The sequence below is a fragment of the Pseudorasbora parva genome, chromosome 19, assembly GCF_024679245.1.
Source record: "Pseudorasbora parva isolate DD20220531a chromosome 19, ASM2467924v1, whole genome shotgun sequence".
NCBI lineage: Eukaryota > Metazoa > Chordata > Actinopteri > Cypriniformes > Gobionidae > Pseudorasbora > Pseudorasbora parva.
This window is the reverse complement of record NC_090190.1, coordinates 16,179,976-16,193,878: the sequence shown is the minus strand read 5'-3', so window position 1 is coordinate 16,193,878 and position 13,903 is coordinate 16,179,976. Positions and strand designations below refer to the sequence as shown.

Genomic DNA, 13,903 nt, shown 5'->3' with positions numbered 1-13,903 from the left:
ACAGGGCAACTATAAATAGCATCTCTGAGACAACGAGAAAGGCCAAACACAAGAGAGGGAGAGAAAACGCTACACAATCGATTCTTGCACAACCAGGTATTTCTCTTTAATTCAAATCACTGGATTCATACACTGCAAATCAATGATTGGTCTCATTAAAGAGCAAAAAATAAAATAAAAAAAACATGCCTGGGCCACAATTCACAATCAAATTCAAAGGAAAAATATATATATATTTTTTTTTGCATAAAGAAAATGAAGCATGTTCTAAGGAATATTTATATTTTCTTTGCATTGAAACATTTTTATGTTTTTGTTGCTAAAATTAAAAAAGTAATTCCCATTAATTTCAGTGTTGATTCTCAGTAGATTTGCATCTCAGTAAGTTTTTTTTTTACAGTGATGGGGGAAGTTTAATTGGCCTCAAAGTAATGCAAAAAACATTTATAATGTTCCTAAATAAGCTTCATTTTATTTATGAAAATTATATTACATTTGATTCTGTTGACTTGAGTAGAAATATGCCCAGGACATATTTTTGACAGGTTTTGTGAGATTCACAGAAGAATAAACCTCTAGAAGCACACAAATACAAGGGAGCTTGCGGCTATTTTGAATAAACCGTCTACCGCATTTACAAGCTTAGAGAAACCGTGTGCAGTAACTATAGGCAATCATATTTCAGTGGCCATGTTTATAACAATAAAGCATTAGCTTTATATCACAACGGTGTGAAAAAGCATATTGCTGGTCTGATTATAAACAGGAGCTAGTTTCACATCAACTGTACAGTGTTTGCAGAACTTTAAAACACCAAAATAAAAATGTTTTTTCGGACAAGCTTGTCTTAATAACAGACAGGATTTCTATTGAAACTATGCTCTCTTAGTTAGAAAATGAGGGCCATATTTTTAGACATAGCCCATATAAACATGACCATGTGCAATCACACCTCTAACCGGTATAAACGATACATCAGAAGTCATTCAACAAACAGTTCAGCAAAACACTTGCAAATTGCTGCAAGGCATTTATTCAAAAATAGATCAGAAAGATATTAGAAATCGATAAAAGAGAGCAGGAAAAGAACGATATGACGCAGTTCAAATTGCACAAGCAAAATAAATAAATAAATAAATACTTAAAATTGAGTGACATGGTAGAAGAAGACAGAAAGTGCTCAAAATGGATGCAAAAGATGATTTTCTCCCGTCTTTCCTATTTATATCATGGGACATTAATTTATCAAAATTGGCTGTTCTCTTTCATGTATTTCACTGAGACAAGAAGCATATTTTACTCTCATCACAACTGTCAAGCTTGCAAATGTAGAAATCCCAAAGCTTTATACACAAATGAAAAGATCATCCACTGAATCAATCCAAAAAAAAAAAGAAAAGAAAATTCTGCCATGACTTTTACTTCCATGCTGTTCAAAACCTTTATGAAGTGTATTCCACCTGGAATACAACAGGAGAAATTTAGCAGATCCAGGCTGCATTTTTCCATAAAGTTAGCAAATGTGGGCTGCGCTTTTGCATACCATAGAGTGCTGCAACGATTATGTATTTGTGTAGCCCAACTCGGAAGTTAGCATTACCCTGGTTCCCCCTTGACAAAAAGCCAATAGGATTTAACCATTGGCTTTTGGATTATTAGAGGAAATAAGGACTTTGACTAACAAAAGCTTATGATTCTTACATGTTTTGTTCATCATGATAATCTTCACAAATTAACACAACTTTTACGAAGTCTGAAGTGTAAATATCTGCAGAAGTCAAACATAGGCTCTAAATGAACTATAAACCATGGCTGCATGACTTCAGCATCACCATCACTAAGCTTCCGACAACTCTTTCAATCTTTGTTTGAAAACATTTTCTCTGAAAGTTCGAGTTATAATAGTTTGCAAGAGCACAATTATAAAGCGGAAATACAATTATATAAATGATATCTGTTCGGTAGATGACGTTTAATGTCCAGAAACCTCTTTAGACCCCATTTAGACACTTGTTAGCAACCGCCATTTACAAGACAAGTAAAAGCTTTAAAAATCACTAGAGGGTATTTGTCACAGTCACCAGCTTCCAGAGGGGACTCCTCCCCAGACCTCTGCTATTCAGTCATGGACTACATTCCCATAATCCTTTGCCCATCTTTAGCTCATTAGCCTTGTTAACGCTGTCTATATAAGGGACCGTTTTCATGACACTATTTTAAACTGAAAACAGAAGACTTTTTATGCATTTTGGCAGTTCATTTACATGACAACGGCATTTTTGGGGCCTGAAAATGCAAGCTTTTGAAAATGGGTTTCAAAGTGCAAGGTTTTGAAAACAATAACTTTACCGTCTCCATGTAAACAACAAAAAACGCAAATCTGAAAATGGTGATGTCATGCGAATGCGTGTTACATGTTCACGCATATGTATTATGTGTTTGCGGTTTGTTTCTTGACAAATCCACATCTCCAACTACTGGCCTGCCATGCATAATACAGCCTTTTTAGTAATATTCGCAGATTAGTGTTGATCGACAACGTTATCATCTGTTTTTAGTACATCGCTGTTGTGTAAACATACCATAATCCTGGTTTACTCAGTCATTCTCTGTGAAGCCTTGCGTATGTCACTGCTGCATTTCTGAGCTTTCTTTAGTTTTCTCATGTTCATGGTTTTGACCCACTGCCTGTTTACTGGTTTCTCCTTTTTGCCTGAGATTCCTGCCTGGTGTTTGTTTTGGACTTTGTGCCTGTTTTCGAGATTGCATCTCTGGATTACCCTATAAACTGCATTTGGATTCTCAAACTTCGCATCTCCAAGCAGTTTCTTGACCACTCGTGTATTTTTTGTACTTTATGTCATAGAATAAAACATGAAGATATCTTGAGCTTGTGTTCACCACAGACCTTATTTCAAGGATTCAATAAAAACCCATTGACATCAGGGTAATGGAACTGGAAGTGCTAAGATGCTAATGCTAAACTAATTTCAAGGATTTGGCCCATCATCCCTGCACCACTATATTACAGCATATGGGGACTGGGTATATAAAGTTCCAAAATGCTTAAAATAAAATAATTTGATTAAAAAAAAAACAGCCCAATTTTCTTTCATTATGGAAAGAGCAGACTCAACATGTAAATAGATTTTCTGATTATCTTCCATGGAAAGAAAGCCATACAGGTTTTGGAACAGCATGATGAGGGTATGTTGTATATGATGACAGGATTTTCATTTTTGGGGTTTTTCTTGTTTGAAAATAAAGAGTTTGACAGATCATACAGTTAGTGAATGGCACGAATGGATGCATTTTGAAAGCAGTAAGAGATAAATTCACATACTGAAGTCTTACAAATCTAAAACATTGCATCCATGTTTCAGTATAATATATGTAGGAACACTAGGATTGTTTGATTCTTTTTGTTCAACCAAACCATTGTGCTAAATGTGTTTATCTAACAAACTATAGCTAACTGACAGCAGCATGTGAGGAGTTTCAATGAGGTCAGAATTGAAGCAAGTTACATTTTCATCTACAAGAAGTGAGACAAACTAGCTACTTGCTTACTGAGCATAAAAGTGCATATTACCACATGCTTCATCAAAATATGCCAGCTGAGCAGTCATCTGTGATGACTGACTGTTATCTAGGAAAGATAACTAAATACTTCAGCACAACAGTTAGACCTATGATTACATATTTCAATAAATACAGAATTATCAGTTTAATACACAAATTAATAATTTAGTGTTTAAACAATAAATAATACACTAGATCACAACACAAAAATGTCATGTCTTGCCTGAATGAAGAGCCAATTTACAAAAGTCAGTGATTTTACCCTATAATACATTCTTACAACATCTCTGAACTGGATCTATTCGATACCGGTTTGAAACAAGACACTTGGGAACACTTAGGGCCGAGACATACTCTACGCAAGTACATGAACGCCAATTCTTTTAGCTATATTTAGGTCACCGCACTGGAAAATTTGTCAGCAATTCAAAATTATACATATTGCAAACTCCGTGTTGCCACAAGAGGAGCTGCTGTACAAACTAGCATAAAGTCTTCCTCTGGGGTCAATTTAATAGTTTGACGAAAATCTTGCCGAGACAGTTTTTTAAAGTTAGTTAAATAACACAATAACACCAAATGCAGTTTAATGAAATGAATATTCAAGGGTAAAACTATCATCCCCTTGAATGACCACATCAATAACAAATCATAGAGCTGAAGTGTGTCAATTCAGTTCCACTAGCTGCAATAAAACAGGTACTCAGATAATCGGTTAGTCATGCCCCAAACTCACACTAATCCAATGTTTCTACTTAGGGCTTTTCAAATGAATTTCCATTTTGTGCCACTATACTAGTGCAAAAAAATAAAAAACTGCAGCTTTAAACAGCAATGCAAATTTGAATTCTTGGTTATGGCCAAAATAGTTTTGGATAGTTTAAATCATTGACTGAAGCATTTAGAGCTTTTCAGATGATGTGATTTGACTGTGTCAGCGTCTATTTTGTGCACACAATGTGGAAAATCTAAAACTGGTAACAGCATGGACATTTTACCATGACCAAAAATAATGCTGGATTTGAAAATGTTTTATTTTTTCAGCTAAAAAATAAATTCTTGGTTTTGGTGTTTCGGTGCACAACTAGCTTTAAATACAACAGAATTGCATGCTGCCAGGTGTTATCCAAGCATTTACCTCTGTGTTTGTGTACTACGTAGAGTATATTTCTGGCCTTAGGTTTAAGAAAATAAATCATTGAGTGAACAATAGTGATATACACCCTTCTGAACTATACCACAAAAATGTTCCTTTGGGTAAATTAAATCAGAAATTCCAATTCTAATATATTGGAACTTATTTCCAAAAATCAATTTTCATTGACTAAATTTGTCAGTTCAACCTCCAAAGTAATATATTATCTTACTTTTAAAACAGATAAATGCCACAAATAATGTTTTGAATGTCAAAAACACAATTAATAATACCAAAACTATGTTCCTGCAATACTTGTGTTTCTTTTAAAAAAGTAATATTTTTGGCAAATTTTAGGAACAAACAATAACACATATGACCTGACTGTCTCTTTTATACACTATATTTATAAACTACTGATCTAACACAGGCTTTTGTTTAGGTCAGGAGAAGCAGGAAGTTCAGGTTGGTTCATGTGAGTGTGAGCACGCTTACAACATGTTAGACGTTTTGTGTTCCCGATGCTCTGATTTACCATACCATATCTCTTGTAACTAATATATGGACAAATGGCTGTAATATCGTACTTTTGACTGAAGATTAGGATGGCTTGAGAAGTCAGAACTGTGCTGTGTGAGAGAAAAAGCAGAATACCGACTGGAATGGTGGCCAGGGGTCTGTAGGGCAGGCTGAGGAGGTGCGTCCCTGCGCTTCTGTCTTTAGGGCTCCCAGTCGTCATCGTGGTGCTGAGAGGCGATGATGACCACGACGGTGAGTATGGTGCACAGCACGATGGAGGCAATTCCCACAGCCAGACTGATGAAGGAGAAGTTACGTGCCTCACGTGAAGCAATCTCTGCCGTAACCATGTCGCCCCGAGCGACAGCAGTACGCACCTAAAAAAAAAAAAAAAAAAAAAAAAAAACGTTTGTTAGACATTTGGAAAAATAGAGCTGTTTGTACCAAGTCTGAGATTAATTTTAATAGTTTGATGCCAAAAAAAAAACATATTGAATGAAATTCTGTGTAAATTCTGATAATAATAAAATGTCATATGGAATTCAACCAATAACATGTTTTTATGAACATCTAGGGTGTGTTTTACCCAAAAGCATTGTTAACCAACTATGGTCAGCATTGCTAACAAATTCAACGATTCATTGTTTCCTGAAACCATAGTTCAAAGTACAAGGGAATCTGCAATGAGTCAAACATCAGATAAAGCAAAATGTTGGAGATCAAAAATAGCGAAGTAGTCCTCAGATGCAGCCTTTTCTGAAAAAATTACATTGTGGAAAAGGCTGCAGACTGACACTTATACAGGTGTAAAATGTACACCAATTGCATATATGTGATTTTTAACAATGAACAGCTTTCGGCAGTTTTATGCAAATTAACTAGAATAATTTTGACATTAATTGTAATCTTGAATACATAAATTAGCAGAAGTTATTCCTCCACTGCCTGCGTGTGACGTTATTAGCTATAGCCTATTTTAATGGATGGTTACACTATTCCATGTATATTTTCATATACATTTTACTAACTACTGTATATAATTTAAACTAAGTAATTTTGCAACTACAGTCCCTGACAAAAGTCTTGTCGCTTGTGTACAAATTGACCTAAAGTGCCGCTGAAATATACTTCTAATCAAGATTTTTTTTACAAGAAATGGCTCATTTTAATCCCACCAGCTTTTGTGATAATGTTTCAGTGAAAAACTAAACTTTCAAAAAGTATTCTAATATTCACAGCTTGGTAAAGCCCATTGAGTCAATTTTTGCAAAGACATAAGTGTTGTCGCCTTGTCATATGAGCTTCACCTTTGACTAATAATGGATCAATTAGGTCTCAAGTGTGTATAAAAAGAACCCCAGTACGCTAGACCTTCACATCAACTGCAAGTAGACCTCTGCAAACATGCCTAAGATTCACCCTGAGACTAAAGTTTTGATTATCAAGAGGCTGAAGACCAGATCCACCGCTGATGTGGTAGACACCTTCAATGTGTCTCAGCGTCAAGTACAGAGGATAAAAAAAAGATTTGAAGAGACTGGAGACGTTTTTGACAAGCCCAGGTCAGGCAGACCCCGCAAGACAACTGCTCGAGAGGACCGTTTGTTGGCTCGAAAATCCAAGGCCAGCCCATTTTCCACTGCAGCAGAGCTCCACGAGACCTGGTCACCTGAAGTCCCTGTGTCAACCAGAAAAGTTTGTCGGATTCTGTCTCGAAATGGCCTCTATGGTCGAATCAGTGCCAAGAAGTCAGCACTAAACAAAAGACAATTGAAAAACCGTGTGGCATTTGCCAAGGCCCACAGCCTGCTAAAAGGATGGACGCTGGAAAAGTGGCAGAAGGTGGATTTTTCAGATGAATCTTCTGTTGAATTACACCACAGTCGCCGCAAATATTGCAGGAGACCTACTGGAGCCAGAATGGATCCGAGATTAACCCAGAAAACAGTGAAGTTTGGTGGCGGAAAAATCATGGTCTGGGGTTACATCCAGTATGGGGGTGTGCGACAGATCTGCAGGGTGGAAGGCAACATCAATAGTCTAAAATACCAAGAAATCTTAGCTACCTCTTATATTCCCAACCATAAAAGAGGCCAAATTCTGCAGCAGGGTGGTGCTCCATCGCATACTTCCATCTCCACATCAAAGTTCCTCAAGGCGAAGAAGATCAAGATGCTTCAGGATTGGCCAGCCCAGTCACCAGACATGAACATCATTGAGCATATGTGGGGAAGGATGAAAGAGGACGCATGGAAGACGAAACCAAAGAATATTGATGAACTCTGGGAGGCATGCAAGACTGCTTTCTTAGCTATTCCTGATGACTTCATCAATAAATTGTATGAATCCTTGCCAAACCGCATGGATGCAGTCCTTCAAGCTCATGGAAGTCATACAAGATATTCAATTTGAATCTCACAGCACCACAACTTAATTTGCTGACATATTTTTGTATTTGCAGTAAATTTGTTCAATTTCTGTATAGGCGACAAAACTTTTGTCTTGCCAAAATTGGACCTTTCCGTCTTGATTAAATGATAAATATTTTTTCTGTGAACATTATTTATTTCAGTGCATTAAACATCATTTTGGAGGGTTTTAGCTTTTCATATGAGCTATTTCTAACACCAATTAATTAATTAAAAGTCAGGTTAATATTAGGTATTTCTAGAAAATAGATAAGCGACAAGACTTTTGTCAGGGACTGTACATGTCAACTACAGGCCCCCGATATACTCAAAGTAAAGTTATTTTTTGTTCTTCGTTTAGGGGTAAAACGAAGTTAGCAGTAATATACTGCTATTGAACATCGGACGCTGCCGCCGTGTCAGTGTCTCCTTTTATCAGAAGCACAACTTCATTTTCTACTATAAAGCAGCTCTCCAATGTGTTCATGTTTTCAATTGCAGACGTCTGACCTTGAACAGGAGAAATGAACCAGAAGAGATTTCCATGTGAAAGAAGGCGGAGCCTCAGCGCACACCTACCTATTACATAATCGCCACGGACCAATAGTAGTACAAAAGGTGTTTACCAGCTGTAACAAACTTTACCGGAAAGGTCACTTTGGCAAGCTGTTTCAAACTCCAAACGAAGTTCGTTTTGGCCTGATTTTGTTCGAAAGGATGTTAAACAGACAGTCTACTAATACTCTAGTTGCACATTGTTACTTAATAGAATGTCTTACTAAAGTGTAATAAAGTGTTACCTATTGGTAGCCTGACAAGCCAGACCCACATCAAGATGTTTGGTCTGGAAACTCACCATTGACAGGGCTCAATCCGAGGGGCGGGATAAACGGTTGTCTTTCAAACTCCCTCTGCACGCGATAGGATAGCGGTACACCAACCGGAGCAACGACGGTGAAGGGGAGCTCGCTGACTGATTAAACATTCGCCGTATCCGGTCGGCTAAACTCCGAACACATCTTCCCTTTTTAAGAATGACTTCAGTGCTGCTCTTTGTTCTTTTCTCAGAGGAAAGCTTAACTCCAAGTCTTCCGGAGGCGCGGGCAGAGCTGATTCGAAAGACCGCCGCCATTCGCCAGTTTCTGTGTTTACTAGAAGACTGTGTTACTAGAAGCACGCAAACGCAACTCGGCCGTCGTCATTATGGCCCCGCCCGCCGACTCTATAGCCTACCTACACGATGTGATTGGGCCGTCCAGATTCTGAGGAATACAGCTCAGATAGGAATTGAGAGTTGCTAGACCACACTTGCGGGCAAATTAAATTTGCTGCCGCTAGGGTGCGTCTAGATTTCTAGGCTAACCTATTGGACCAGCGTTGTTCAAACGATGAATGTGTGGCCACGTTACAACGGTTTCTGGGAAAGAGTTGTGGCTAGCTAGTTAATTTCTCCAACAAATTTTATTATGGTATTTAAGCAGCAATTTGTGCCATTGTATGGGAAACACACCCCTGTTAAGTTGCATATTGCTTGTGTGCACAGTCAGCGCAAAACAAATCATACCCTGATCATATCTCAGCCTTGCTGTCATCAGAGCTCTGTCTGGGCTCACTTACCTGCACCGCTTTGATGATGGCGATTATTCCTGTGGGCCAGAAGCAGCAGACAGTGGTGAGGACAGCGATGGGCAGGTAGTCGTGAGGAGGACGACGAGACTCCATCAGAGCGATGCCATTTGGCATATGCATGGCCATCTGGCCAGGAGCAACACCTGGATGAGGTGCACCGTTAGGCATGTAAGGCTGTGCCTGAGGAAACAGACAGGAAAGGCCATTAGAGGCTTACAGAAACTGGTGCACAATAATTGAGGTGCATCATTTTTTATATTTTCTGATTTAGAAATGGATCTGATCTCACAGACACTTTGTAGGCCATACAGGGTTCATCTAGTGGCAGGTGGACTGAATTTAAAACATTTTTTTTATTGGACATGAAATTGGCATTATTTCCTTAAAAAGTCATTGAATATTTTCACTCTATGACAATAAAACTGTTTTGTTTAGCTTTTTCTATTATCATAAATGAAATAAGACTGCACAATTAATCAAAATAAAATTGAAATTGCGATATTAGGTAGTGTTATTATCAATAGTGCGCAAAAGGCTGATTTTTTGTTTTGTTTTTTGCATAATTACTATTTTTTTTGGGGACAGTTTTTAGAATTTGACAAGATTAAACAACTAAACACTGGTGTTCTGCCAACATAAAAGTTTGAGGGTTTACCAGTTGCGAGTGAAGAAATTAAGATATAATTAGCATTACAATGTTAAATATGTAAAATTATAATTATATTTTACATTAAAATTGTATTATTACTATAGTAATATTTCATTATATACATATCACAGTTCAAAATACAATAACAATAAATGGCAATTTAATTACAATATAATTTTTGGGCCAATTTGCAAACTGACAAAGCTGAAATAATTTATTTGAAGCTAAAATAAGTTAAAGTAACAATTAAAGTTCACTTGTTCTACATGCATACAGCAATGTACAGCAAAGAGAGATGTCCATTATTAAATATCCAGTTTTGGCCAATAAATGTCCAGGTCTTTCTAATACATTTTTTTAAATTCACTAATATTGTCAGACCAGCGATATGGTCCTGATATCTCGCATAAATCTGATCTTTGCTGGTCATGAATTGGTATTTTTACTACAAAATTCACATAATATTTTATATAAAGATCCAGCCTATGGCTATTAAACTAATGTTTAATAGCCTAACTATTTTTTTTTTTTTCATGCATTAACCAGAAGCTTGGGTTATGAGATTATGAGATCAAAAATATATTTAAAAAAAAAGTAAGATTCACACCAGTTAATAAACAATGTATGCATTTAGATTACAATTTTCATTTCATGCCAACTCTAAATACCTTATGGTATGAATCCTCACTCACCCCTGTGCCTATGGGATAGACGGGCACGTAGGCCGTGCAGGGCTGCAGTTGTAGGGGGTATCCTGTATGTAAATAGCCCACTGGAGGATGAGGGACGGTGCCTACTGGTCCGTGTGTCTGCACCGGGTATCCGTTTGGAGCTCCCTGGGGACCGAGGGTGCCGCAGTGGAACTGAGTTTCCTGCAGGTACCCCTCTGATCCAGGAGGGGGAGGGGGAGGGGGGTAGTTTGGCTGTTGGCCACAGCCAGGTGGAGGGGGATGTGGGGGCATGTTGGGGTCCTGGTTGGGGAGGTAGGGAGGTGGAGCCATCTGCATCATTGGCTGAGACATGGCCTGCCTCCCTGCTGCCTCCTCCAATCCTGAGCCATGACATATTGACAGTCATACAACACAAATATAGAGTATAAGACAATCATTTATAAGAGTTAAGGCCTGTTCACACCAACACTCTCAGAAAAAAAGGCACAGTGCTGTCACTGGGGCGGTACCCTAAGGTACAAAAGTGAAAAAGTACATCTTTGTACCTTACTCACCCCTAAACGGTATATATTAGTACCATAAAAGGTACATATCAGTACTTTAAGAGTGTAAATTAGTACCTTAAAGGTAAATAGTAGTACCTTAAAGGTACATATTAGTACCTTTATGGTTTTGTACCTTAGGGTACCGCCCCAGTGACAGAAATGTACCTTTTTTTTCCCTGACAGTTAAGGACGATAACTATAAAGAGAATGATAACAAAATAAATTAAAAAAATCTCAATATTGAAGAATAGCAGAGTTCACATTCATTGGAATCACTTTCAGAATGAGCTTTTTTTTCCCCCAGCTGATGAACCATAAAAACAGCAATTCAGAATCCATCATGCTGTAACAAATTCAAGCATTTAAAGTTACAAACAAGCACACGGTTAGCATAAACAGAACTCTATTGTCCACTGGTGTGAACGCTAATATATGAAGTCCTATAGCTTTAAAATTTTATCACAACATTACAAACTTTGATTTGAAAAAATTGGACAAAAAGACACAAATACTGCACTTAAAGGCCTTAATGAGGAAAAAATTCCATGAAGCATTGTGAATTGCATTTAAAATTAAAAATATATAAATATACTATAAAATTATTATTTTAAAGTCGCTGATTATATCTATAGAATCAATATATTATAAGTTTACTACAAAATATACAAGTATTTTAGGAGACTTTGCACGTTTGCCGCATTTTGTTTGCCAGTACTCTTTGATTAGTGAAGATTCTTATGCAGAATCATGGTTAATGTAATATTTTTCTACTGGAATTCTGCTGTCAAACATGAATCTTTAAATAATAATGCAAATTGATGACTTCAACAAAAGCATACCATACATTAACAACCACTGGTCTGTCTTAGTTATCGTTGAAAATAATTTTCCCTATAGAGAAAATGAATAAGATCAAGGTCAACTGATGCATTCTATTATCATTTATACTTAGAAATTCCAATAAACTATTCCTATTCCAAGCAATATTCCTTTACAGTAAAGATATGATGTGCTTTACACCACCCAAGAGAGTTTATCTCAGTGTGTGTGTGTGTGTGTGTGTGTGTTTCTATGTGAGACTAAATCATTATGTAATCGTTCACAATGCCAGCAGCAGCATAGTTCAGGATGGTATAGGGGGATTTTAGGCACTGCAATTCGTATTTAATTAGTTGGAAGAACGAAAGAAAAAACACAAATGCACAAGGATACATATTTTATGCATCATTTTCTGAGCATAGTTAAATGTCTGTGTCCTCCTTACTGACCAAAATCCTGCAGATTAAGCAAAATATGAATCATGAATAGGCCTATAATTTCATTCTTCGTCTAAATGGGTTGTCAAATGGATGAACATGCACCTCTCTGTACAGCTTTTATCAGATAAGACACTGATTCAATAGGCTACCTTGAAATAAGAATTTTGATTGTTAGATAAAATACAAAAGGTTACATCTAAGAAACCATATCTATGGTAAGTAATTTTACAGAATAAATATTAAGTGAATAAGGAAGGACCCTCCATCTCACAGTGAATCACGGACCCAAGGGACCTGCTGACTGAAATAGGAAATAGGGCCCTACAGCCTCATACAACACCCTTTAAACCACACTTACACTTACAACTGTGTCTATTCTCTCATTTTAAACTCAACACAGCCTATGTATGTATATGTATGTATGTAGCCAGTATGTTCAACACGACATTATACAGCAGCGAATAACGGCTGTTTCAAATACCGAGCTCACTATACAGACGGCATTTATGTGAATCATCCGCTAGTTTTTTTAGTCAGGATTGTTTCGACATTTGATTCTAAAAAAACGCCCCACTCATGATTATAATAGGTAAAATTGCATCACGCGACTAGACATTACGCGCTTTTGATGCTTATGTAGGCAGCTCACTAGGATTGAAACACAGCCTGAAATATACGACTATAGATTAAATAAGAATGAACAATGATATATAAAAAAAACTAAATATTAACGACATACAAATCATGAATGGTCGTATAATAGCGCCCCATGGCATTGTCTTGCACTCATTTTATAAATAGCCTAACGTTACCTTTGATTTAAATCAGTAACGTTAGTCCAGCTGCATGGATTTATTTAATTAGCTAAAACACATAACGTTACACAAATATAATTTTTTACCGTGTTTTTCCGAAGACATCGTGTTTATTTTTCCGTTTCGACGTTGTTCAGTTTGTCCCTCCAGTAATAAAAACCCAAATCCAACCAGTACGTCTGTCTTTGTGTCAGATCACAACAGACGACGCTGATGATTTCTCTCCAGGCTAATTATAACGCATCTTCAGATGGTAGCTAATACTGGTGTATGGTGTGTAAAGGCTGGGTTAGCAGGGTGTAAAAGCCGCTGAATGTCTGTTGCTGTTTTTTTTCCACGGTCACACTGCAACATCCAGAGCATCAGCAGCAGCAGCAGCAGAAAACAGGTTTCAACTAACGCATCTAGTTACACTGAATTAACCAGAGCGTCTTAAAGAGACAGCAGCAGAACCATCCTACACCATCCATGCCTCACACAGCACATGTAAATATAATTAATTACCTTAAAGAAAACGTAAAATAATAATGTGCATTAAAAAAGTTAGACAACAAATTCAAATAAATAAATAAAGAAAGCGTTTTCAATAATATTGTTACCATGGTAACAGTTAAAAATCTGTGGTAACTTCATAGCTACCATTGGCATTAAAATAATACATTCGCAGATTGTTAGAAGGAGATCCCATATT

General features: G+C 37.0%; 1 protein-coding gene across 1 annotated transcript; it reads right to left on the bottom strand.

The window, feature by feature from the left end:
* Window positions 1-304: 304 nt before the first annotated feature.
* Window positions 305-13,633, bottom strand: prrt1 (proline-rich transmembrane protein 1). Its single transcript, XM_067425671.1, has 4 exons — window positions 13,299-13,633; window positions 10,615-10,973; window positions 9,262-9,453; window positions 305-5,613 (listed from the first exon to the last, which is right to left on the bottom strand). Exons 1-4 carry the CDS (start codon window positions 13,315-13,317, stop codon window positions 5,437-5,439), a joined length of 747 nt encoding a protein of 248 aa, XP_067281772.1. The 5' UTR covers window positions 13,318-13,633; the 3' UTR covers window positions 305-5,436.
* Window positions 13,634-13,903: the final 270 nt, after the last annotated feature.

What these genes read in the sequence shown, in the direction of transcription:
- prrt1 (XM_067425671.1), bottom strand. An exon ending in TCTATCCCATAGGCACAGGG is followed by an intron (nt 9,454 to 10,614) that starts GTGAGTGAGGAT and finishes CTGTTTCCTCAG; the next exon opens with GCACAGCCTTACATGCCTAA. An exon ending in CCATCATCAAAGCGGTGCAG is followed by an intron (nt 5,614 to 9,261) that starts GTAAGTGAGCCC and finishes TTTTTTTTTTAG; the next exon opens with GTGCGTACTGCTGTCGCTCG.